Source organism: Pezoporus occidentalis, unplaced genomic scaffold (assembly GCF_034315485.1).
Source record: "Pezoporus occidentalis ecotype Australia unplaced genomic scaffold, CSIRO_AGI_Poc_V1 ctg504, whole genome shotgun sequence".
In the NCBI taxonomy this organism is placed as follows: domain Eukaryota; kingdom Metazoa; phylum Chordata; class Aves; order Psittaciformes; family Psittacidae; genus Pezoporus; species Pezoporus occidentalis.
This window is the reverse complement of record NW_026915841.1, coordinates 8,732-34,366: the sequence shown is the minus strand read 5'-3', so window position 1 is coordinate 34,366 and position 25,635 is coordinate 8,732. Positions and strand designations below refer to the sequence as shown.

The 25,635-nt window shown below is 47.9% G+C and overlaps 1 protein-coding gene across 1 annotated transcript in view; it reads right to left on the bottom strand.

Moving 5' to 3' along the window:
- Positions 1–24,918, bottom strand: part of FUS (FUS RNA binding protein) — a 35,744-nt gene extending 10,826 nt beyond the window's left edge. The window contains exons 1-11 of the mRNA XM_062637135.1: positions 24,903–24,918; positions 20,227–20,251; positions 19,999–20,150; positions 17,655–17,799; positions 14,828–14,997; positions 12,376–12,553; positions 9,470–9,504; positions 6,451–6,483; positions 3,378–3,484; positions 837–966; positions 641–742 (exon numbers count right to left, since the gene is read on the bottom strand). Coding sequence (XP_062493119.1) covers positions 641–742; positions 837–966; positions 3,378–3,484; positions 6,451–6,483; positions 9,470–9,504; positions 12,376–12,553; positions 14,828–14,997; positions 17,655–17,799; positions 19,999–20,150; positions 20,227–20,251; positions 24,903–24,915 — 1,090 coding nt within the window. The 5' untranslated portion in view covers positions 24,916–24,918. The remainder of the gene's footprint in view (positions 1–640; positions 743–836; positions 967–3,377; positions 3,485–6,450; positions 6,484–9,469; positions 9,505–12,375; positions 12,554–14,827; positions 14,998–17,654; positions 17,800–19,998; positions 20,151–20,226; positions 20,252–24,902) is intronic.
- Positions 24,919–25,635: the final 717 nt, after the last annotated feature.

Genomic DNA, 25,635 nt, shown 5'->3' with positions numbered 1-25,635 from the left:
GGTGAAAATGCAGGATTTTGGGGTGGAAAAGGGGGATTTTGGGGGTAAAAATGGCGATTTTTGGGTGAAAAGGATGATTTTGGGGTTGAAAAGGATGATTTTGGGTTGAAAAAGGCAGATTTTGGGGTGAAAAGGATGATTTTGGGGTTGAAAAGCAGGATTTTGGGTTGAAAAAGGCAGATTTTGGGTTGAAAAAGGCAGATTTTGGGTTGAAAAAGGCGGATTTCAGGGTGAAAAGGGTGATTTTGGGTTGAAAAAGGCAGATTTTGGGGTTGAAAAGCAGGATTTTGGGTTGAAAAAGGCAGATTTTGGGTTGAAAAAGGCAGATTTTGGGTTGAAAAGGGTGATTTTGGGTTGAAAAAGGCGGATTTCGGGGTGAAAAGGATGATTTTGGGTTGAAAAAGGCAGATTTCGGGGTGAAAAGGATGATTTTGGGTTGAAAAAGGCAGATTTTGGGGTGAAAAAGGCAGATTTTGGGGTGGAAAAGGGTGATTTTGGGTTGAAAAAGGCAGATTTCGGGGTGAAAAAGGCAGATTTTGGGGTGAAAAAGGCAGATTTTGGGGTGAAAAGGGCAATTTTGGGGTGGAAAAGGGTGATTTTGGGTTGAAAAAGGCAGATTTCGGGGCGATTCGTTGCTCACCTCCCCGTCCGCGGCCGCCCCGTCCGCCGCCGCCGCCGCGGTTGAAGTCAGCGCGCCGCGTGGCGAACGAGACCTTGATGGGGTTCCCCGAGAACTCTTTGCCTAAAACAGGCGGAAACAGCCCCAAAAATGAGGTGTTTTTTTTGGGGGGGGGAGGGGGGTGGGCGTGGTCATGGAAAGGGGGGCGGGGCCTCACCGTCGAACCAATCGATGGCGGCTTTGGCGGAGGGGGGGTCATCGAAGGAGACCGTGGCCTCCCCCTTGAGCTTGCCGGTCTCGCGGTCCGTGTAGAGGTTGATCATGGGCTGCCCCGTCTTCTTGTTGGTCTGAGGGGGGGGAACATGCTAAGGACACGCTAAGGACACGTGAAGGACATGCTAAGGACACGCGAAGGACATGCTAAGGACACGCAAAGGGCACGCGAAGGACACACTAAGGACATGGTAAGGACATGCTAAGGACACGTTAAGGGCATGCTAAGGACACGCAAAGGGCACGCGAAGGACACACTAAGGACATGGTAAGGAAACACTAAGGACACGGCAAGGAAACACTAAGGACATGCTAAGGACACGGTAAGGAAACACTAAGGATACGGTAAGGAAACACTAAGGACATGCTAGGGACACGCTAAGGACACACTAAGGACATGCTAAGGACACGTGAAGGACATGCTAAGGACACGCGAAGGGCACGCGAAGGACACACTAAGGACATGGTAAGGAAACACTAAGGACACGGCAAGGAAACACTAAGGACATGCTAAGGACACGGTAAGGAAACACTAAGGATACGGTAAGGAAACACTAAGGACATGCTAGGGACACGCTAAGGACACACTAAGGACATGCTAAGGACACGTGAAGGACATGCTAAGGACACGCGAAGGGCACGCGAAGGACACACTAAGGACATGGTAAGGAAACACTAAGGACACACTAAGGGCACGCGAAGGACACACTAAGGACATGGTAAGGAAACACTAAGGACATGCTAAGGACACATGAAGAACATGCTAAGGACATGGTAACGACATGGTAAGGGAACACTAAGGACACGGTAAGGAAACACTAAGGACATGGTAAGGCCACGTGAAGGACATGGTAAGGACATGGTAAGGACATGGTAAGGAAACACTAAGGACACGGTAAGGAAACACTAAGGACATGGTAAGGACACGTGAAGGACATGCTAAGAACATGGTAAGGAAACACTAAGGACACGGTAAGGAAACGCTAAAAACATGCTAAGGACACGCTAAGGACATGGTAAGGACACGCGAAGGATACAAAACACTAAGGACATGCTAAGGACATGCGAAGGACACGGTAAGGAAACACTAAGGACATGCTAAGGACACGCTAAGGGCATGCAAAGGACACGCAAGCAATACGCGAAGGACACGCTAAGGACATGGGAAGGGCACGCGAAGGGCACACGAAGGAGATGATAAGGGCACGCGAATGACATGCTAAGGACATGCTAAGGACATGCAAAGGACGTGCTAAGGACATGTTAAGGGCATGCTAAGGGCACGCAAATGACGCTAAAGACATGCTGAGGACACACGAAGGGCACATTAAGGACATGTGAAGGACAGGCTAAGGACATGCTAAGGACACAAAGGACACGCGAAGGGCACGCTAAGTAAGGAGATGCAAAGGACACACGAATGACATGCTAACAACACGCGAATGACACGCTAAGGACATGCAAAGGACACGCTAAGGACACACGAAGGGCACATGAATGACGCTAAGGACATTTTAAGGGCACGCGAAGCACATGCGAATGACACTAAGGACATGCGAAAGGGCACGCGAAGGGCACTAAAGACATGTTAAGGGCATGTTAAGAGCATGCTAAGGAGACACAAAGGACACGTGAATGACACGCTAAGGACATGCTAAGGAGACGCAAAGGACACGCGAAGGACACATGAGGGACACACTAAGAACATCCTAATGGCACAGTAAGAACATGCTAAGGACACACGAACGACATGCAAATGACACACGAAGGATATGCTAAGGACACACTAAGGAGATGCTAAGGACACACGAAGGGCACGCGAATGACGCTAAGAACATGCTAAGGACACACAAAGGACATGCAAAGGGCACGCTAAGGACAGGCTAAGGGCATGCTAAGGACGCGAAGAACACGCTAAGGACACGTGAAGGACACGCTAAGGACGTGCTAAGGGCACGCGAAGGACATGCTAAGGGCAGGCAAAAGACACACAAAGGACATGCTACGGACATGCGAAGGACACGATAAGGGCACGCGAAGGATGCACTAAGGACACGCAGAGGACACGCGAAGGGCACGCTAAGGACACATGAAAGGCATGCTAAAGGCACGCTAAGGACATGAGAAGGGCACGCTAAGGACACGCTAAGGTCACGCTAAGGAAATGCTAAGGACACGCCAGAGCTATCACCCCAGTGGCCGCTGGGGCACTGCCCCATGGACACAGAGCCATGGGCTGAATGCCACAGCGAACACGCTAACAACCAGCTACAAACATGCTATAAACACGGTCAAACATGCTAAGAACACGCTCAAACACGCCAAGAACATGTTAAGAACACGCCAGCCCCATCACCCCAGCACCGCTGCCCAATGACACGGAGCCACGTGGAGATCACACAACGGGCGAGTGAAGAACATGCTAAGGACACGCTAAGGACACGCTAAGAACACGCTAAGGACACGCTAAGGGCCCCCCCATCACCTTGATGATGCCGATCTGCTTGAAGTAGTCGGCCACCGACTCAATGGTGACGTTCTCGCCCAGGCCCTGCACGAAGATGGTGTTGTTGTCCGAGTTATCCTGGTCGCCTGCGTGAAACACAGCTCGTTAATGCTAATTTATGCTAATGAACCCTAATTAAGGCTCGTTAACAGGGCCTCATTAATTTCAGGCCCCTCATTGACCCCACCTGCTTCATTAAACGACATTAACCCCCAGTTATCTTGGTCACCTAACATGAAACACAGCTTGTTAATGCTAATTTATGCTAATGAACCCTAATTAAGGCTCACTGACCGGCCCTAATTAACCTCAGGCCCCTCACTGACCCCACTGGCTTCATTAAACGCCATTAACCCTGAGTTATTCTGGTCGTCTGCATGAAACACAGCTCGTTAATGCTAATTTATGCTAATTAACCCTAATTAAGGCTCGTTAACCGCCCCTCATTCATACCAGGCCCCTCATTGACCCCACCCGCTTCATAAAACACCACTAACCCCCAGTTATCTTGGTCACCTAACAGGCAACACAGCTCATTAATGCTAATTTATGCTAATGAACCCCCAGTTATCCTGGTCATCTGCATGAAACACAGCTCATTAATGCTAATTTATGCTAATGAACCCCCAGTTATCCTGGTCGTCTGCATGAAACACAGCTCATTAATGGTAATTTATGCTAATGAACCCTAATTAAGGCTCGTTAACTAGCCCGCATTAACCCCTGCCCCCTCACTGACCCCACCTGCTTCATTAAACACCATTAACCCTCAGTTATCCTGGTCACCTAACAGGCAACACAGCTCATTAATGCTAATTTATGCTAATGAACCTTAATTAAGGCTCATTAACCGCCCCTCATTAACCCCAGGCCCCTCACTGACCCCACCTGCTTCATTAAACACAATTAACCCCCACTTATCCTGGTCACCTAACAGGCAACACAGCTCATTAATGCTAATTTATGCTAATGAACCATAATTAAGGCTCGTTAACCAGCCCTCATTAACCCCTGCCCCCTCACTGACCCCACGTGCTTCATTAAACACCATTAACACCCACTTATCCTGGTCATGTAACAGGCAACACAGCTCATTAATGCTAATTTATGCTAATGAACCCTAATTAAGGCTCGTTAACCGTCCCTCATTAACCTCAGGCCCCTCACTGACCCCACGCGCTTCATTAAACACCATTAACCCCCAGTTATCCTGGTCACCTAACAGGCAACACAGCTCATTAATGCTAATTTATGCTAATGAACCCTAATTAAGGCTCATTAACAGGGCCTCATTAACCCCTGCCCCCTCACTGACCACACCCGCTTCATTAAACACCATTAACCCCCAGTTATCCTGGTCACCTGCGTGAAACACAGCTCGTTAATGCTAATTTATGCTAATGAACCCTAATTAAGGCTCGTTAACAGGGCCTCATTAACCTCAGGCCCCTCACTGACCCCACGTGCTTCATTAAACACCATTAACCCCCACTTATCCTGGTCACCTAACAGGCAACACAGCTCATTAATGCTGATTTATGCTAATTAACCCTAATTAAGGCTCATTAACAGGCCCTCATTCACCCCAGGCCCCTCACTGACCCCACCTGCTTCATTAAACACCATTAACCCTGAGTTATCCCGGTCGTCTGCATGAAACACAGCTCATTAGTGCTAATTTATGCTAATTAACCCTAATTAAGGCTCATTAACCGCCCCTCATTAACCCCAACCCCTTCATTAAACCTCATTAACCTTGAGTTATGCAGGTCACCTCTATGGAACACAGCTAATTAACAGGAATTAATGCTAATTAACCCTAATAACCCCAACCCGCACATTAACCCCTGAATGACCCCAATTAAATCTAATTAACTCTCTAATTAACCTCTTAATGACCCCAAGCCCTAAATTAACCCCTTAATAACCCCAATTAACCGCCAATGACCCCAAAGCCCGTAATGACCCCAATTAACTACTAATTTACCCCCTAATGACCCCAATTAACCCCTGAATGACCCCAATTAACCCCTAATTAACAGCCTAAATTAACCCATTAACCTCTTAATGAACCCCATGACCCCAACCCCTAAATTAACCCCCTAATGACCGCAATTAACCACTAATCAACCCCTTATTGACCCCATCTAAGCCCTTCCTGACCCCAATTAACCACTAATTAACCCCTTATTGACCCCAATTAACTACTCATTAACCCCTTAATAACCTCAATTAACTCCTAATTAACCCCTTATTGACCCCAATTAACTACTCATTAACCCCTTAATAACCCCAACTCCTAATCAACCCCTTATTGACCCCAATTTACTACAAATTAAACCCTTCTTGACCCCACTTAATTAACCCCTTAATGACCCAATCAGCTACTAATTAATTTTTAACAACCCCAATTAACTAATTAACCCCTTATTGACCTCAACCACTAATTAACCTCTAAATCACCCCAATTAACCCCTAATTAACCCGTCAATGACCCCAATTCACTAATAATTAACCCCATAATGACCCAATTAACCCCTTAATCAACCCAATTAACCCCTAATTAACCCCAATTAACCCCAAATTATCCCCTTAATGACCCCAATTCACTAGTAATTAACCCCTTAATGACACGATTAACCCCTTAATCGACCCAATTAACCCTCAATTAACCCCTAGTTAACCCCAATTAACCCAAATTAACCCCTTAATTACCCCAATTCACTAATAATTAACCCCTTAATCAACCCAATTAATCCCTTAATGACTCCAATTAACCCCAATTAACACCTAATTAGCCCCAATTAACCCCTTAATGACCCCAATTCGCTAATAATTAACCCCTTAATGACCCAATTAACCCCTTAATAGGCCCGATTAATCCCTTAATGACCCCAATTAACCCCTTAATGATCCCAATTCACTATTAACCCCTTAATAGACCCAATTAACCCCTTAATGACCCCAATTAACCATCAATTAACCCCTAATTAACCCCAATTAACCCCTAATTAATGACCCCAATTAACCCCTAATTAATGACCCCAATTACCTGCATCATGCCTTGGCCCTTGGTCCCGGGGTCCTTTATTTGGGGGGGGAGGGAGGGGTTCCACATGCAAAAAGCAACATAACGAAGCATTAATTAACCCATTTGTTAATTAAGGGGGGGGGGGGCACGCCCACCCCTCCCCCCACCTTTCACCCCCTTCCTCCCCCCCATTTTGGGGCCAAAACCCCGCTTTTTGGGGCCGAAAATCACAAAAAAAACCAGCACCCCTTTTTTGGGGTCAAAGCCTCAGGTTTTGGGGCTTCCCCCCCCAACCCATTTTGGGGGCAAACCCGGCCTTTTTGGGCCACTCGGTGAAGAAATAGCCGTTTTTGTTCGCTCACACCAACCTCCGGTCGCCGGCCAAGCCCCCAAAACCCCGCTTTTTCCACCCAAAACTGCCCCTGCCTTTGGGCTAAAAAACGCCTTTTTTGACCCAAAAAAAACCCCGCTTTTTTTGTAGCGCGCTTTTACCCGGTTTTACCTTTTTTTGGGGGGCTTTTTTGAGCACTTTTTCCCCTTTTTTGGCCGTTTTCACCTCATTTTCACCATTTCCACCTCCTTTTCGGGGGGGTTTACCTCCTTTTTCCCATTTTCACCTTGTTTGCACTCATTTTTCACCTCGTTTTCTCAGGTTTTACCTCGTTTTTCCCATTTTCACCTCATTTTCTCAGTTTTTACCTCGTTTTTCCCATTTTTACCTCATTTTTTCCTGTTTTCATCTTTTTTTCTCAGTTTTTACCTCGTTTTTCCCATTTTTACCTCATTTTTACCATTTTCACCTCATTTTCCCAGTTTTTACCTCGTTTTTCCCATTTCCACCTCATTTTCTCAGTTTTTACCTCGTTTTTCCCATTTTTACATCATTTTTTCCCGTTTTCATCTTTTTTTCTGTTTTTACCTCATTTTTCCCATTTTCACCTCATTTTCTCAGTTTTCACCTCATTTTTCCCATTTTCACCTCATTTTTCCCATTTTCACCTCATTTTCTCAGTTTTCACCTTTTTTCCCATTTTCACCTCATTCTTTCCCCATTTTCATCTTTTTCACCTGATTTTTTTCCCGTTTTCACCTCATTTTTTATTACTTTTTTCCATTTTCACCTCATTTATCCCATTTTCATCTTTTTCTGTTTTTAACCTTGTTTTTCCCATTTTCACCTCATTTTTCCCATTTTCACCTCATTTTTTTCCATTTTCACCTCGGTTTTCCCATTTTTACCTCATTTTTTCCCGTTTTCATCTTTTTTCTCAGTTTTTAACCTCGTTTTTCCCATTTTCACCTCGTTTTCTGTTTTTACCTCGTTTTTCCCATTTTCACCTCATTTTTCCCATTTTCACTTCATTTTCTCAGTTTCCACCTCATTTTTCCCATTTTCACCTCATTTTCTCAGTTTTTACCTCGTTTTTCCCATTTTCTTTTTTTCCCGTTTTCATCTTTCTTTCTCAGTTTTCACCTCATTTTTTCCATTTTCACCTCATTTTTTCCCATTTTCACCTCCTTTTGCCCATTTTCACCTCATTATTTTCCATTTTCATCTTTTTCTCAGGTTTTAACCTTCTTTTTCCCATTTTCACCTCGTTTTTCCCATTTTCATCTCATTATTTTCCCATTTTCATCTTTTTCTCAGTTTTTAACCTCGTTTTTCCCATTTTCACCTGATTTTTTTTCCATTTTCACCTCATTTTTTGCTTTTTTACCTTTTTTTCCCATTTTCACCTCATTTTTGTTCCATTTTCACCTCCTTTTTCCCGTTTTCAACTCATTTTTTCGGTTTTTACCTCATTTTTCCCATTTCCACCAATTTTTTTTTCCATTTTTACCCCATTCTTTTCCCATTTTCATCTTTTTCTCAGTTTTTAACCTCATTTTTCCCATTTTCACCTCGTTTTTCCCATTTTCACCTCCTTTTTCCCGTTTTCACCTCATTTTTTCCAGTTTTTACCTCATTTTTCCCATTTTCACCTCCTTTTTCCCGTTTTCACCTCATTTTGCCCATTTTCACCTCATTTTCACCGTTTTCACCTCATTTTTTCCATTTTCACCTCATTTTCCACCGTTTTCACTTCATTTTCACTTTTTTGCCCATTTTCACCCATTTCCACCTTTTTCACATTTATAGCCATTTTTTTACCCATTTTCCCTTATTTTCACACTTTCCCTTTTTACCAATTTCCACTTTTTTTACCAATTTTCACCTTTCCTCCCCAATTTTTCCTTATTTTCTCCATTTTCAGTTTTTTCCCCATTTTCACCTCATTTTCCCTCGTTTTCCTGAATTTTCACCTTTTTTCAACATTTTCACCTCATTTTCCCCCTTTTCCCCTCATTTTCTCCATTTTCCCCTCATTTTCCCCATTTTCACCTCTTTTTCCCCTCGTTTTCCCCAATTTTCACCTTTTTTCAACATTTTCACCTCATTTTCCCCCTTTTCCCCTCATTTTCTCCATTTTCCCCTCATTTTCCCCATTTTCACCTCATTTTCCCTCGTTTTCCCGAATTTTCACCTTTTTTCAACATTTTCACCTCATTTTCCCCCTTTTCACCTCATTTTCCCCATTTTCACCTCATTTTCCCCATTTTCACCTCATTTTCCCCGTTTTTCTCCGTTTCCACCTCATTTTTCACCTTTTTGCCCAATTCCACCTCATTTTCCCCTCGTTTTCCCCAATTTTCACCTTTTTTCAACATTTTCCCCTCATTTCCCCATTTTCACTTCATTTTCCCCGTTTTCCTCCGTTTCCACCTCGTTTTTCACCTTTTTGCCCAATTCCACCTCTTTTTCCCCCATTCTCTCGGCCGCTTTCCCCCCAAAATGCCCCATTTCCCCCTCCTTTCATCACAAAAAGGATGGAAAGGGGGGGGGGGGAGGGATGGGCGATGGGGGCGGGGCGTCCCCCCCTCCCCCACCCCCAAAAAGCGCCATTTTTGGACAAAACCCCCCCCCCCAAGCGTTACCAAAAACCACCAGTTCCGTTTTGGGGCAAATCCCCGAGGTTTTGGGGTTTTCCCGGCCACTTACCCCCGAATTTATTGAAGCCACCGCGCTCACCACCGCTGAGGAGATAAATTAGAAGACAAAAAATGAAACTTTTGGGGCTCGGGCCCCTCCCCCCCCAAAATTTTGGGGCGAAAACGACACAAAACGAGCAAAAAGGAGAAAAAAACGGCACTTTGGAGGCCGTTTTTGGGGCAAAAAGCAGCCGTTTTGGGTGTTTTGGGGAAGAGGGGGGGGGGGTGTTTCCATCCGGTGCCGTCTCTCTGCTGCGGGCGTTGAGCAGCCCCAATTCGGGCGGGTTTTGCCCCAAAAATCCACTTATGGGGCGGAAATGGGGGGTGTGGGGGTTTTGATTCGTTTCCATTGCTTTCATCACCCCAGTTTTGGGTTTAAAAGGGGCGCTTTTGGGCCCTTTTTTGGGGTGGTTTTGTGCGTTTTTTTTTGGTTTGCTTTCCCAGCGCTCTCAAAACTGAACGTTTCTGTGCCCTCTTTTGCCCTTTTCTGCCTGTTTTTAACCCAAAACCAAGCCCAACCACGGCCTGCTGGTCACCTGCAGCACACAAAAGGCAGAGGGTCGTTAACAGCCATCACAATACAAGCACCCGCCGCATCCCATAATACTCACCTGGAAGGGGGGGGGGACACGACACCAACAGAGCCCCCAAAAACGGCTTTTTTCCACCCAAAAAACGGGTTGAAAACCATCGGTTTTGCCCCTTTTTTCAAGCACCGGACCCAAACCGGCGCTTTTTCACCCCAAAACCGCTGTCGGTTTTTGACCTTAGTGACATCATCACCGTGCCCATATATGGGGCTGAACCCGTCCCGTCTCCCCCCCCCCAAGCCGGCACCGGAGGCTTCCAAAAAAAGCAACTTTTGCCCAAAACCGGGTTTTTTTTTTGCGCGCGTTTTGACCCAAAAGCACCTTTTTTTACCCCAAATCCGCGGGGTGTGACCCAAAAAAAACCACCTTTTTTTGGGGGTTTTTCGCCCCCGTTTTATGCGTTTGGACCCAAAAACCACCTTTTTCACCCCAAATCCGCGGGGTTGCACTCCAAACCCACCTTTTTCCTCCAATTTTAGGGGTTTTGACCCAAAATCCACCTTTTTCCGCTCAAAATCTGCGGGGTTTCACCCAAAAACCACCTTTTTTTTCCCCGATTCTCTGCGTTTTGATGCAAAAACTACCTTTTTTTTCACCACGAAAACTGCGGGGTTTCACCCCAAAACCACCTTTTCCACTCCTCTTCCATGCGTTTTGACCCAAAATCCACCGCTTTTCACCCAAAATCGGGGTGGTTTGACCCAAAAACCATCTCGTTTTCCCCTCATTTCATGCATTTTGACCCCAAAACCACCTTTTACCCCCGAAATCCGCGGGGTTTCACTCAAAAACCACCTTTCCTCTCCGACTCGACGCGTTCTGACCCAAAAACCACCTTTTTCAGCCCAAAATCTGCGGGGGGTTGACCCAAAAACCACCTTTTTTCTGCCCGATTTTCCGCGTTTTGATCCAAAAACCACCTTTTCCCCCCCAAATTTGGGGGGGGTCGACCCAAAAATCACCTTTTTCACCGCTATTTCATGCATTTTGAGCCCCAAAATCGACGTCGGTTGAACCAAAAACCACCTTTTTTGCCCCATTTTGTGTGTTCTGACCCAAAATCCACCTTTTTCCCCCCAAATTTTAGGCATTTCGACCCGAACCCCCACTTTTTTGACCCAAAACCCACCTTTTTTCCCCCAAATGTGGCACATTTTGAACCCCAAAACATAGGGTGCATGAAGAGGGGGGGCTCCCATTGACCCCCATTGACCTCATTGAGCCCCACTGAGCCCCATTGACGCCCATTGACCCCCATTGACCTCACTGAGCCCCATTGACTCCCATTGAGCCCCATTGACTCCCATTGACCTCACTGAGCCCCACTGAGCCCCATTGACCTCACTGAGCCCCACTGACTCCCATTGAGCCCCATTGACTCCCATTGACCTCATTGAGCCCCATGGATTCCCATTGAGCCCCATTCACCTCGAGCCCCACTGAGCCCCACTGACTCCCATTGAGCCCCATTGACTCCCATTGACCTCATTGAGCCCCATTGACCTCCTTGAGCCCCACTGACTCCCATTGAGCCCCATCGACCTCATTGAGCCCCACTGACTCCCATTGAGCCCCATTGACCTGAGCCCCACTGACTCCCATTGACCTCACTGAGCCCCATTGACCTCCTTGAGCCCCACTGAGCCACACTGACTCCCATTGAGCCCCATTGACCTCACTGAGCCCCACTGACGTCACTGAGCCCCACTCCCACTAAACCTCACCGACCTGAGCCCCACTGACTCCCACTGAGCCCCATTGACCCCCGTTGAGCCCCACTGACTTCCACTGACCCCCACTGACTCCCATTGACCCCCATTGACTTTCCTTGACCCCCATTGACTCCCACTGACCTCCACTGTTCTCCACTGACCCCCATTGAGCCCCACTGACCCCTACTGTCTTCCCTTGACCCCCATTGACATCCACTGACCCCCATTGACCCCTATTGACTTTCACTAATCTCCACTGACCCCCATTGACTCCCGTTGACCCCCATTGACTTCCCTTGACCCCCACTGACTTCCCTTGACCCCCATTGACCCCTATTGACCCCCATTGACTTCCCTTGACCCCCATTGACCCCTACTGACCCCCATTGACTTCCCTTGACCCCCATTGACTCCACTGACTTCCCTTGACCCCCATTGACCCCTATTGACCCCCATTGACTCCCACTGACATCCACTGACCCCCATTGACTTTCACTGATCTCCACTGACCCCCATTGACTCCCGTTGACTTCCCTTGACCCCCATTGACCCCTATTGACCCCCATTGCCCCCCATTGCCCCCCACTGACCCCCATCGCCCCCCCCACACCTACCCCATAGCGTTGCTGCCTCCGCGGCCTCCCCGGTTGCCGCGGCCGCCCCGGTCGTAGCCGCCCCGGTTGTAGGCCCCACGGCCCCGGCTCCGCTCCGCCGGCGCCCCCCCATAGGAGCCTTGGTCCTGGTACCCCCCCCCGCTGCTCAGCGACGGCGCCTCCTGGCTGTAGCTGGAGCCTGCAGAAATGAACCAAAACGGGGGGGGTTTACCCCAAAATTGCTTTGTTTCAACTCAAAATTGCTTTTACACCAAAATTGCTTTGTTTCAACTCAAAATTGCTTTGTTTCAACTCAAAATTGCTTTGTTTCAACTCAAAATTGCTTTGTTTCACCCTAAAATCGCTTTGTTTCACCCCAAGATCGCTTCATTTAACCCCAAAATCGCTTCATTTCACCCCAGAATCGCTTCGTTTCGCCCCAGAATTCCTTCGTTTCGCCCCAGAATTCCCTCGTTTCGCCCCAAAATCGCTTCATTTAACCCCAAAATTGTTTCGTTTCACCCCAAAACTGTTTCGTTTCACCCCAAAATTGTTTCGGTTCACCCATAAATCACTTCGTTTCACCCCAAAATCGCTTTGTTTCACCCCAAAATCGGTTTGCTATACCCCAAAATCGCTTCGTTTCACCCCAAAATCGCTTCGTTTCGCCCCAAAATCGCTTCGTTTCGCCCCAAAATCGCTTTGTTTCACCCCAAAATCGCTTCAGTTAACCCCAAAATCGCTTCAGTTAACCCCAAAATTGCTTCGTTTCACCCCAAGATTGCTTCGTTTCACCCCAAAATTGTTTCGTTTCACCCCAAAATGGCTTCGTTTCGCCCCAAAATCGCTTCATTTAACCCCAAAATTGTTTCGTTTCACCCCAAAATTGTTTCGTTTCAACCCAAAATCTCGCTTCACCCCAAAACCGCTTCGTTTCACCCCAAAATCGCTTCGTTTCGCCCCAAAATCGCCGCGTTTCGCCCCAAAATCGCTTCGTTTCACCCCAAAATTGTTTCGTTTCAACCCAAAACTGTTTCGTTTCAACCCAAAATTGTTTCGTTTCACCCATAAATCACTTCGTTTCACCCCAAAATCGCTTTGTTTCACCCCAAAATCGCTTTGCTATACCCCAAAATCGCTTCGTTTCACCCCAAAATCGCTTCGTTTCACCCCAAAATCGCTTTGTTTCACCCCAAAATCGCTTTGCTATACCCCAAAATCGCTTCGTTTCACCCCAAAATCGCTTCGTTTCACCCCAAAATCGCTTTGCTATACCCCAAAATCGCTTCGTTTCACACCAGAATCGCTTCGTTTCACCCCAAAATCGCTGTTTCACCCCAAAATCGCTGTTTCACCCCAAAATTGCTTTCACCCAAAAATTGCGTCGTTTCACCCCAAAATTGCTTCGTTTCACCCCAAAACTTCCATTTTTCCCTCCAAATTTACATTTTTCCCTAAATTTACATTTCCCCCAATTTTCATTTTCCCCCCAAATACGCATTTTTCCCCCAAATTTACGTTCCCCCTGCCAAATTTACATTTTTTCTTCCGAATTTCTATTTTTTTCCCCCAAATTTACATTGCCCCCCAGATTTACATTCTTCCCCTGAATTTGCATTTTCCCCCAAAATTTACATTTCCCCCCACATTTACATTTCCTCCCCCCAAATTCACATTTTCCCCAAAAATTTACATTTTCCCCCAAATTTACATTTTCCCCCAAATTTTTTTCTCCTAAATTTACATTTTTCCCACAAATTTACATTTTTTCCCAAAAATTCCTATTTCCCCCAAATCTGTTTTTTCCCCCAATTTACATTTCCCCCCCAAATTTACATTTTACCCCCAAATTTACATTTCCTTCCCCCAAATTTACATTTCCCCCCCAAATTTACATTCCCCCCCAATTTACATTTCCTCCCCCCAAATTTACATTTTCCCCCAATTTTTTCTCCTAAATTTACATTTTTCCCCCAAATTTACATTTTCTCCCAAAATGTTTTTTCCCCCAAATTTACATTCCCTCCCAATTTACATTTCCTCCCCCAAATTTACATTTCCCCCCAAATTTACATTTAACCCCCCCAAATCTACATTCCCCCCTCAAATTTACATTCCCCCCCCCAAAATTTACATTCCCTCCCAAATTTACATTTCCCCCCCAAATTTTTTTCCCCTAAATTTACATTTCTCCCAATCTGATTTTTCCTCCAAATTTACATTTCCTCCCCCCAAATTTACATTTTCCCCCAATTTTTTTCCCCCAAATTTACATTCACCCCAAATTTACATTTTCACCCCAAATTTACATTTTCACCCCAAATTTACATTTCCCCCCAAAATTTACACTTTCACCCCAAATTTACATCCCTCCCCCCCAAAATTTACATTCCCCCCCCCAAATTTACATCCCTCCCCCCCCAAATCTCCGTTTTTTCCCCCAAAACCGCTGTCCCCCCCCCCGGGCACTGACCTCCTCCTCCTCCTCCTCCGCCGTACTGGTTCTGCTGGCTGTAGCTGGGGGGGGGGTTGTAGGCCGCCTGTTGGCTGTAGTTGGGCTGTTGCCCGCTGTAGCTGCCCTGGTGGCTGTAGCCGCTGCTGGGGGGCTGCCCGTAGCTGGAGCTCTGCGCGCTGCTGCTGTAGCTGCACCGAAACCCATGCGTTTCACCCAAAAACGTGGCGTTTTGGCCCAAAAATGTGTCATTTTGGCCCAAAAACGTGTTATTTTGGCCCAAAATGCGTCACTTTGACCCCAAAAAGTGTCATTTTGACCCCAAAACGCGTCATTTTGATTCAAAATGCGTCATTTTGGCCCAAAACCGTGTTATTTTGACCCAAAACCGTGTCATTTTGACCCAAAACGCGTCATTTTGACCCCAAAACGCGTCGTTTTGACCCCAAAACGCGTCATTTTGACCCCAAAACGCGTCATTTTGGCCCCAAAACGTGTCAGTTTGACCCAAAAACGTGTCGTTTTGACCCCAAAACGCGTCATTTTGACCCAAAAACGTGTCATTTTGACGCAAAAACGCATCATTTTGGCCCAAAAACGTGTCATTTTGACCCAAACCGTGTCAGTTTGACCCCAAAACGCGTCATTTTGACCCAAAAACGTGCCAGTTTGACCCCAAACGTGTCATTTTGGCCCCAAAACGTGTCGTTTTGGCCCAAAACCGTGTTAGTTTGACCCCAAACGTGTCATTTTGGCCCCAAAACGTGTCGTTTTGGCCCAAAACCGTGTCAGTTTGGCCCAAAACGCGTCATTTTGGCCCAAAACCGTGTCATTTTGGCCCCAAAACGCGTCATTTTGGCCCAAAACCGTGTTATTTTGACCCGAAACCGTGTCATTTTGACCCAAAACGCATCATTTTGACCCCAAAACGCGTCATTTTGACCCAAAAATGTGACGTTTTGGCCCAAAACCATGTCAGTTTGGCCCAAAACGCGTCATTTTGGCCCAAAACCGTGTCGTTTTGACCCCAAAACGCGTCATTTTGACCTAAAAACGCGTCATTTTTACCCAAAACCATGTCATTTTGACCCCAAAACGCGTCATTTTGACCCCAAAATGCGTCATTTTGGCCCCAAAACGCGTCATTTTGGCCCAAAAACGTGTCATTTTGGCCCAAAACGCGTCACTTTGACCCAAAAACGGGTCATTTTGACCCCCAAACGTGTCGTTTTGACCCCAAAATGCGTCATTTTGGCCCAAAAATGTGTCTTTTTGACCCCAAAACGCGTCATTTTGACCCCAAAACGCGTCATTTTGACCCAAAAACGTGTCAGTTTGACCCCAAAACGCGTCATTTTGACCCAAAAACGTGTCACTTTGACCCCAAAAAGTGTCATTTTGACCCAAAAATGTGTCATTTTGACCCCAAAACACGTCATTTTGACCCAAAAAGTGTCACATTGACCCCAAAACGTGTCATTTTGATTCAAAATGCGTCATTTGGGCCCAAAACCGTGTCATTTTGACCCAAAACGCGTCATTTTGACCCAAAAACGTGTCATTTTGGCCCAAAAACGGGTTATTTTGACCCCAAAAACGCGTCACTTTGACCACTGAAACGTGTCATTTTGACCCAAAAACACGTCATTCTGACCCAAAAACGTGTCATTTTGACCCAAAAACGTGTCATTTTGACCCAAAACGCATCATTTTGACCCAAAAAGTGTCATTTTGGCCCAAAATGCGTCATTTTGACCCAAAAACGCGTCATTTTGACACCAAAACGCGTCATTTTGACCCAAAAAGTGTCACACTGACCCCAAAACGTGTCATTTTGATTCAAAATGCATCATTTTGACCCAAAAACGTGTCATTTTGGCCCAAAATGCGTCATTTTGACACCAAAACGCGCCATTTTGACCCAAAACACGTCATTTTGACCCCAAAAACGTGTCGTTTTGACCCCAAAACGCGTCATTTTGGCCCAAAAAAGTGTCGTTTTGACCCCAAAACGCGTCATTTTGACCCAAAAAGTGTCATTTCTCCAAATTCACCCCATTTCCCCCCAAATTCATCCCATTTCCCCAAATTTCTCCCCAAATTCACCCTATTTTGCCCAATTTCCCATTTCCCCCAAATCCACCCCATTTCCCCCCAAATTCCCATTCAGCCCATTTTCCCCAAATTCACCCCATTTCCCCCAAATTCACCCTATTTCCCCAATTTATCCAAATTCACCCAAATTCCCATTTCCCCAAAAAATTTACCCCAAATTCCCCCGTTTCCCCCAAGATTTAACCAAATTCACCCCATTTCTCCAAATTCACCTTGTTTCCCCTAAAATTCACCCCATTTCCCCCAAAATTTGCCCCATTTCCCCCCAAATTGCCCCCAAATTCAGGTTATTTCCCCATTTTCCCCCAAATTCAGGTTATTTCCCCCCAATTTCGCATTTTCCCCAAATTCCCCCCATTTCCCCCAAATTCAGGTTATTTCCCCCCAATTTCCCATTTCCCCCAAATTTCCCCAAATTCCCAAATTTCCCCAAAATCCCCGATTTCCCCAAAGTTCCCCCAATTTCTCCCCAATTTCACCCAAATTTCCCCAAATTTCCCAATTCCCCCAAATTTCCCCCAAATTTCCCCAATTTTTCCAAATTTCCCCCAAATTTCCACCAATTTTCCGCAAATTTCCCAATCCCCCCCCAAAATCCCCAATTTCCCCAAATTTCCCTTAATTTCCCGCAAATTTCCGCAAATTTCCCCCAAATTTCTGCAAATTTCCCCCAAATTTCCCCCAATTTTCCCCAAATTTCCCCCAAATTTCCCCCAATCCCCCCCGTTCTCACCTGACGGACGAGGACCCCCCGCTGGGTGCCTGGGAGTAGCCGGGGTAGGCGCCCGCCTGCCCGTAGGAGCTCTGCGAGCCCTGCCCGCCGCCGCCGTAGCCGCCGGGGCCGCCGTAGGCCGGGGGCGTGGACGGGGTGCTGTAACCTGCGGGGGGGCGGTCGGCCAATCGCATCGGCCCGGTCAAGACCCATGCGGCCAATGGGATCGACTCATTCGTCCCAACGGGATCGACTCATTGAACCCAATGAGATCGACCCGTTCAATCCAATGGGATCAATCCGTTTGTCCCAATGGGATCGACCCATTCATCCAATGGGATCGACTCATTGAACCCAATGGGAGCGACCCATTCGTCCAATGGGATCGACTCATTGAACCCAATGGGATCAACCGTTCAATCCAATGGGATCGACCCGTTCGTCCCAGTGAGATCAACCCATTCGTCCAATGGGATCAGCCCGTTCAACCCAATGGGAGCGACCCATTCAATCCAATAGGATGGACCCATTTGTCCAATGGGATCGACTCATTGAACCCAATGGGAGCGACCCATTCGTCTAATGGGATCGACCCGTTCAATCCAATAGGATTGACTCATTCGTCCAATGGGATCAACTCATTGAACCCAATGGAATCGACCCGTTCAACCCAACAGGATCACCCCCTTAAACCCAACAGGATGATCCCACTCAACCCAACGGGATCACCCCCTTCAACCCCAACAGAATCACCCCATTTAACCCAACAGGATCACCCCATTCCAACCCAACGGGATCACCCCATTGAACCCAACAGGATCACCCCATTCAACCCAACGGGATCACCCCGTTCAACCCCAACGGGATCACCCCATTCAACCCAATGGGATCACCCAACGGGATCACCCCCTTCAACCCAACAGGATGACCCCATTCAACCCAACAGGATCATCCCACTCAACCCAACAGGATCACCCCATTCAACCCAATGGGATCACTCCACTCAACCCAACTGGATCACCCCATTCAACCCAACGGGATCACCCCATTCAACCCAACGGGATCACCCCCTTCAACCCAACTGGATCACCCCACTCAACCCAATGGGATCACCCAACGGGATCACCCCCTTCAACCCAACTGGACCACCCCATTGAACCCAACTGGACCACCCCATTCAACCCAACGGGATCACCCCATTGAACCCAACAGAATCACCCCATTCAACCCAACGGGATCACCCCCCTCAACCCAACTGGACCACCCCATTGAACCCAACGGGATCACCCCATTCCAACCCAATGGGATCACCCCATTCAACCCAACGGGATCACCCCATTGAACCCAACGGGATCACCCCATTCAACCCAACGGGATCACCCCATTCAACCCAACGGGATCACCCCATTCAACCCAACTGGATCACCCCCTTCAACCCAACGGGATCACCCCATTGAACCCAACGGGATCACCCCATTCAACCCAACTGGATCACCCCATTCAACCCAACGGGATCACCCCATTGAACCCAATGGGATCACCCCATTCAACCCAACGGGATCACCCCATTCAACCCAACGGGATCACCCCGTTCAACCCAATGGGATCACCCCACTCAACCCAACGGGATCACCCCATTCAACCCAACTGAATCACCCCCTTCAACCCAACTGAATCACCCCCTTCAACCCAACAGGATGACCCCATTGAACCCAACGGGATCACCCCATTGAACCCAACGGGATCACCCCCCTCAACCCAACTGGACCACCCCATTGAACCCAACGGGATCACCCCATTCCAACCCAATGGGATCACCCCATTCAACCCAACGGGATCACCCCATTGAACCCAACGGGATCACCCCATTCAACCCAACGGGATCACCCCATTCAACCCAACGGGATCACCCCATTCAACCCAACTGGATCACCCCCTTCAACCCAACGGGATCACCCCATTGAACCCAACGGGATCACCCCATTCAACCCAACGGGATCACCCCATTCAACCCAACGGGATCACCCTGTTCAACCCAATGGGATCACCCCACTCAACCCAACGGGATCACCCCATTCAACCCAACAGGATGACCCCATTGAACCCAACGGGATCACCCCATTGAACCCAACGGGATCACCCCGTTCAACCCCAACAAAATCACCCCATTCAAACCCAACTGGATAACCCCATTGAACCCAACTGGATCACCCCATTCAACCCAATGGGATCACCCAACGGGATCACCCCCTTCAACCCCAACGGGCCCGCTCCCTTCAAACCCAACGCGACGACCCCGTTCAACCCCATACACCGATCCCATCGATCCCATAGGGCAAGGCCATGGGGCGAGGACTGCTCTTACTGCTTTGGGTCTGCCCATAAGAGGGGCTGTAGCTGTTCTGCCCGTAGGCCGCCTCCGGGGCCTGGCTGTAGCCGCTGTAGCTCGGTTGCCCATAGGCCTGGCTGCCTTGTTGGGAATAACCTTGACCTGGCGGCGTGGGGTAGGCCCCATAGCTAAAGGAAAAGACCCAAAACGTCACGGATTCACCCCAAAATCGTTGGGGGGAAATGGGGAAAGGAGAGGACGTACCTTTGCGTCGCGGTCTGGCTGTAATCTATGGGGAGAAAAGGGCACGAAAAGGGGTTAACGGGCACAAATTCATCCAAGCAGGAGTGATTTTGGGGTAGAAAAGGGGGTTTTTAGGGAAAAAAAGGGGAAATAGGGTGAAAAGGGAGTGGGTTTGGGGGAAAGAGGGGGGCTTTGGGGAACAAAGGGGGGCTCGGGTAGAGGGGGATGGATTTGGGGCACAAAGAAGGGGATTTAGGGCAAAAAGGGGATGGTTTGGGGGCACAAAAGGAGTTTTAGGAACAAAGGGACTGGTTTTAGGGTAAAAAGGGGCCATTTAGGGCTAATAGGGACTGATTTTAGGGTAAAAAGTGAACATTTAGGGCAAATAGGGACTGATTTTGGGCACAAAGGGACTGATTTCAGGGTAAAAAGTGGCCATTTAGGGCAAATAGGGACTGATTTTAAACAAGAAAAGACTGATTTTAGGGTAAAAAGTGGCCATTTAAGGCAAAAAGGGGATGGTTTGGGGGCACAAAAGGAGTTTTAGGAACAAAGGGACTGGTTTTAGGGTAAAAAGGGGCCATTTAGGGCTAATAGGGACTGATTTTAGGGTAAAAAGTGAACATTTAGGGCAAATAGGGACTGATTTTGGGCACAAAGGGACTGATTTCAGGGTAAAAAGTGGCCATTTAGGGCAAATAGGGACTGATTTTAAACAAGAAAAGACTGATTTTAGGGTAAAAAGTGACCATTTAGGGCAAAAAAGGGATGGTTTGGGGGCACAAAAGGACTTTTAGGAACAAAGGGACTGGTTTTAGGGTAAAAAGGAGCCATTTAGGGCTAATAGGGACTGATTTTAGGGTAAAAAGTGAACATTTAGGGCAAAAAGGGACTGATTTTGGGCACAAAGGGACTGATTTTAGGGTAAAAAGTGGCCATTTAGGGCAAATAGGGACTGATTTTAAACAAAAAAAGACTGATTTTAGGGTAAAAAGTAACCATTCAGGGCAAAAAGGGACTAATTTTGGGCACAAAGGGACTGATTTTGGGAAAAAAGTGGCCATTTAGGGCAAAAACGGACTGATTTTAGAGTAAAAAGTGACCATTTAGGGCAAAAAGGGACTGATTTGGGGCACAAAGGGACTGATTTCAGGGTAAAAAGTGGTCATTTAGGGCAAAAAGGGACTGATTTTGGGCACAATGGGAGTGATTTTAGAGTAAAAAGTGGCCATTTAGGGCAAAAAGGGGCTGATTTGAGGCATAAAGGAACTGGTTTTAGGGTAAAAAGTGGCCATTTAGGGCAAAAAGGGACTGATTTTGGGCACAAAGGGACTGATTTTGGGAAAAGAAGTGGCCATTTAGGGCAAAAACGGACTGATTTTGGGCACAAAGGAACTGGTTTTAGGGTAAAAAGTGGCCATTTAGGGCAAAAAGGGGATGGTTTGGGGGCACAAAAGGACTTTTAGGAACAAAGGGACTGGTTTTAGGGTAAAAAGGAGCCATTTAGGGATAATAGGGACTGATTTTGGGCAGAAACGAACTGGTTTTAAGGTAAAAAGTGGCCATTTAGGGCAAATAGGGACTGATTTTGAGCACAAAGGAACCGGTTTTAGGGTAAAAAGTGGCCATTTAGGGCAAAAAGGGACTGATTTGGGGCACAAAGGGACTGATTTTGGGAAAAAAAGTGGCCATTCAGGGCAAAAACGGACTGATTTTGGGCACAAAGGGACTGATTTTAGGGTAAAAAGTGGCCATTTAGGGCAAATAGGGACTGATTTTGGGCACAAAGGGATGGATTTTAGGGTAAAAAGTGGCAATTTAGGGCAAAAAGGGACTGATTTTAGAGTAAAAAGTGGTCATTTAGGGCAAAAAGTGAGTGTTTTGGGGCACAAAGGGATGGATTTTAGGGTAAAAGGTGGCCATTTAGGGCAAAAAGGGACTGATTTTGGGCACAAAATACTGGATTTGGGGCAAAAAGTGAGTGATCTGGGCACAAAGGGACTCATTTTGAGTACAAAGGAACTGATTTTGGTCACAAAGACCTACATTTAGGGCCCAAAGTCACTGCTTCTGGGCACAAACAAGCGGATTTTGGGCAAAAAGTGAGTGTTTTGGGCACAAAGGGACTGATTTTGGGCACAAAATACTGGATTTTGGGCAAAAAGTGAGTGATCTGGGCACAAAATACTGGATTTTGGGCAAAAAGTGAGTGATTTGGGCACAAAAGGACCCATTTTGAGTACAAAGGAACTGATTTTGGTCACGAACACCTACATTTAGGGCACAAAGTGACTGATTTGGGGCAAAAAGTACTGGATTTAAGGCAAAAAGTGAGTGTTTTGGGCACAAAGTGGCCATTTTGGGCACAAAGAAGTGGATTTGGGGCAAAAAGTGAGTGATCTGGGCACAAAGGGACTCATTTCGAGTACAAAGGGACTGATTTTGGGCACAAAGTGACTGATTTTGGGCAAAAAGTGAGTGGTTTGGGCACAAAGGGACCGATTTCGGGTAGAAAGCACTGGATTTGGGGCAAAAAACAAGCGGTTTGGGCACAAAGTGGCCATTTAGGTCACAAAGAGACCGATTTTGGCCACAAAACGGGCGATTTAGGGCAAAAAGGGCCAATTTAGGGCAAAAAAAAAGCCACCAAATGGCTGTTGGGGCTTAAAATGGTGCCTTTAGGGCACAAAGCGGCCTTTGGGGGGACAAAGCACCCAATTTAAGCCACAAACCACCCCATTTTGAGGCTCAAAACACCCAATTCACCCCTTTACCCCCAAATTACCTCTTTTTAAGCCCGCCAACCCCATTCCCCCCCCACAGACACGGCCATGAGAGCGCTTTTCAAGCCCCAAACCCCGTTCTAACGCTCACGGCCTCCTCCCCCTCGTCACCTCCTCCTCGTCCGCGCGGAACAACGCCGGTTTTAACCAAAAATGGGGTTTTTAAGCCTAAAAAAATCAACGTTTAAACGGCGGCGAGGCGCCTCAAGAGACCCGGATGTGGCACTGCGGCAGCGCCACCGCGCATGCGCACAGAGCCCCCCCCCCGCCCGCCGCGCATGCGCAGAGCGCCCGCCGCGCACAAAATGGCGGCGGCGGTGGCGCAGGAGGAAAAGGCGGCACAAAATGGCGGCGGGAGGCGTGAGGTAAAACCCGTTCTAAACGCCTTAAAACACCCCAAAAAGGGATTAAAACACCCCAAAATCGCCTTAAAACCACGGGGTTCGGGGTTAGAGGCGCCTTTTGGGGGGGGGTTGAGCGGCGACGCAGAGCGGGGGGGGGAGGCTTTGTCTACTGAGCCCTTTCCCCCCCCCATTCCATCCGCTATAAAGGGGCTCAATCACGATGGAATGAATCAAACGGAGCGCGATAAACGGTGCTTAACGCCTGAACCGCCCCGTTTCGTTAACGGGGGAATGAATGGGACGGGAAACGCCCGTTTCCCGTTACAAAAGCACCGTAATGACCCCAATGAAACACACCCGGAGGCCCCAACCGCCGCTAAACGCACCCGGACCGGGGCAAAGCGCTCCGAAAACGCTAAAAAAAGAGCCCGAAACGGTAAAAAAAAGCACCCACGATGCCACAAACGGCCGCGAAACGCTAAAAAAAGGACCCCAAAAATGCTACAAACGGCCCCAAAAGGTGGAAAAAAGCCCCCCCAAACGCTAAAAACACCCCGAAACGCTAAAAGCGCCAAAAAAACCGCTAAAAACGCTTCCAAAACGCTAAAAGCCCGCCGAAAACGCTACAAACGCCCCCAAAACGCTACAAAAAGCCCCCGAAACGGTAAAAACACCCCCAAAACGCTAAGAACACCCCCAAAACCCCGCCGAAAACGCTACAAACGCCCCCAAAACTGTAAAAACACCCCAGAAACGCTACAAACGCCCCCAAAACGCTAAAAGCAGCCCCCAAACCACCACAAATGCCCCCCAAACGCTAAAAGCGCCTCCAAAACCCCCACAAACGCCCCCGAACCCCTAACAAAAAGCCCCCCGAACGGCTAAAAACGCCCCGAAAACGCTAAAAAAAAGCCGCAAAACGTTAAAAGCGCCCCCAAAACCGGCTAAAAACGCCTCAAAACACCCCAAAAAAGCTAAAAGCGCCCCGAAAAGCGCTAAAAACGCCTCAAAACGCTAAAAACACCCCCAAAACGCTAAAAACACCCCAGAAACGCTAAAAGCGCCCTCAAAACGCTACAAACGCCCCCAGAACGCTACGAACACTCCGAAAACGGTAAAAACACCCCCAAAACGCTAAAAGCACCCCGAAAAACGCTAAAACCGCCCCCAAAACGCTACACACACAAAAAACGCTAGAAACACCCTCAAAACGCTAAAAACACCCCAAAAACGCTAAAAGCGCGCCGAAAAACGCTAAAACCGCCCCCGAAATGCTACGAACACCCCAAAAACGCTTAAAACACCCCCAAAACGCTACGAACACTCCGAAAACGCTGAAAACACCCCCAAAACGCTCCTGAAACGCCCCCAAAACGCTGCAAACGGCACCGAAAACGCTGAAATGGCCCCAGAAACGCTGCAAACGGCCCGAAAACGCTGAAATGGCCCCAAAAACGCTGAAATGACCCCAAAAAACGCTGAAATGACCCCAAAAACGCTGAAATGACCCCAAAAACGCTGAAATGACCCCAAAAAACGCTGAAATGACCCCAAAAACGCCCCCCGGTACCGTTGGAGGCCATGGCGGCGGCTCCGCTCCCTCCTCCACGTGGCGCCAGCACTGAAGCCCCGAGGCCACGCCCCCTCCCCGCCTTATATAGGCTGGGCCGGAGCCGACCAATGGGGAGCGAGGAGGCGGGGCCAAGGCTGAGCCCCCTCCCATGTGGGGGGGGCTGAGGGGGGGGCCGAAGGGGAAGGGGCGGGGCTTAAGGAAGGGGCGGGGCTTGGGGGGAGCCTATTGGAGGCTATAGAACCCCATAGGCACCCCATAGCCCCCCTATAGACCCCCTATAGGCACCCCATAGACACCCCATAGACCCCCATAGACACCCCATAGACCCCCATAGATCTACATAGACACCCCATAGACACCCTATAGACCCCCATAGACACCCCATAGACACCCCATAGACATCTATAGGCACCCCATAGACACCCCATAGACACCCCATAGACCCCCATAGATCTACATAGACACCCCATAGACACCCTATAGACCCCCATAGACACCCCATAGACACCCCATAGACATCTATAGGCACCCCATAGACACCCCATAGACACCCCATAGACATCTATAGGCACCCCATAGACACCCTATAGACACTCAGACACCCACAGACACTCCACAGGCACCCTACAGACACCCATAGAACCCCATAGACACCCACAGGCACCCCATAGACACCCATAGACACATATAGACACCCCATAGACACCCTATAGACACCCATAGCCCTCTA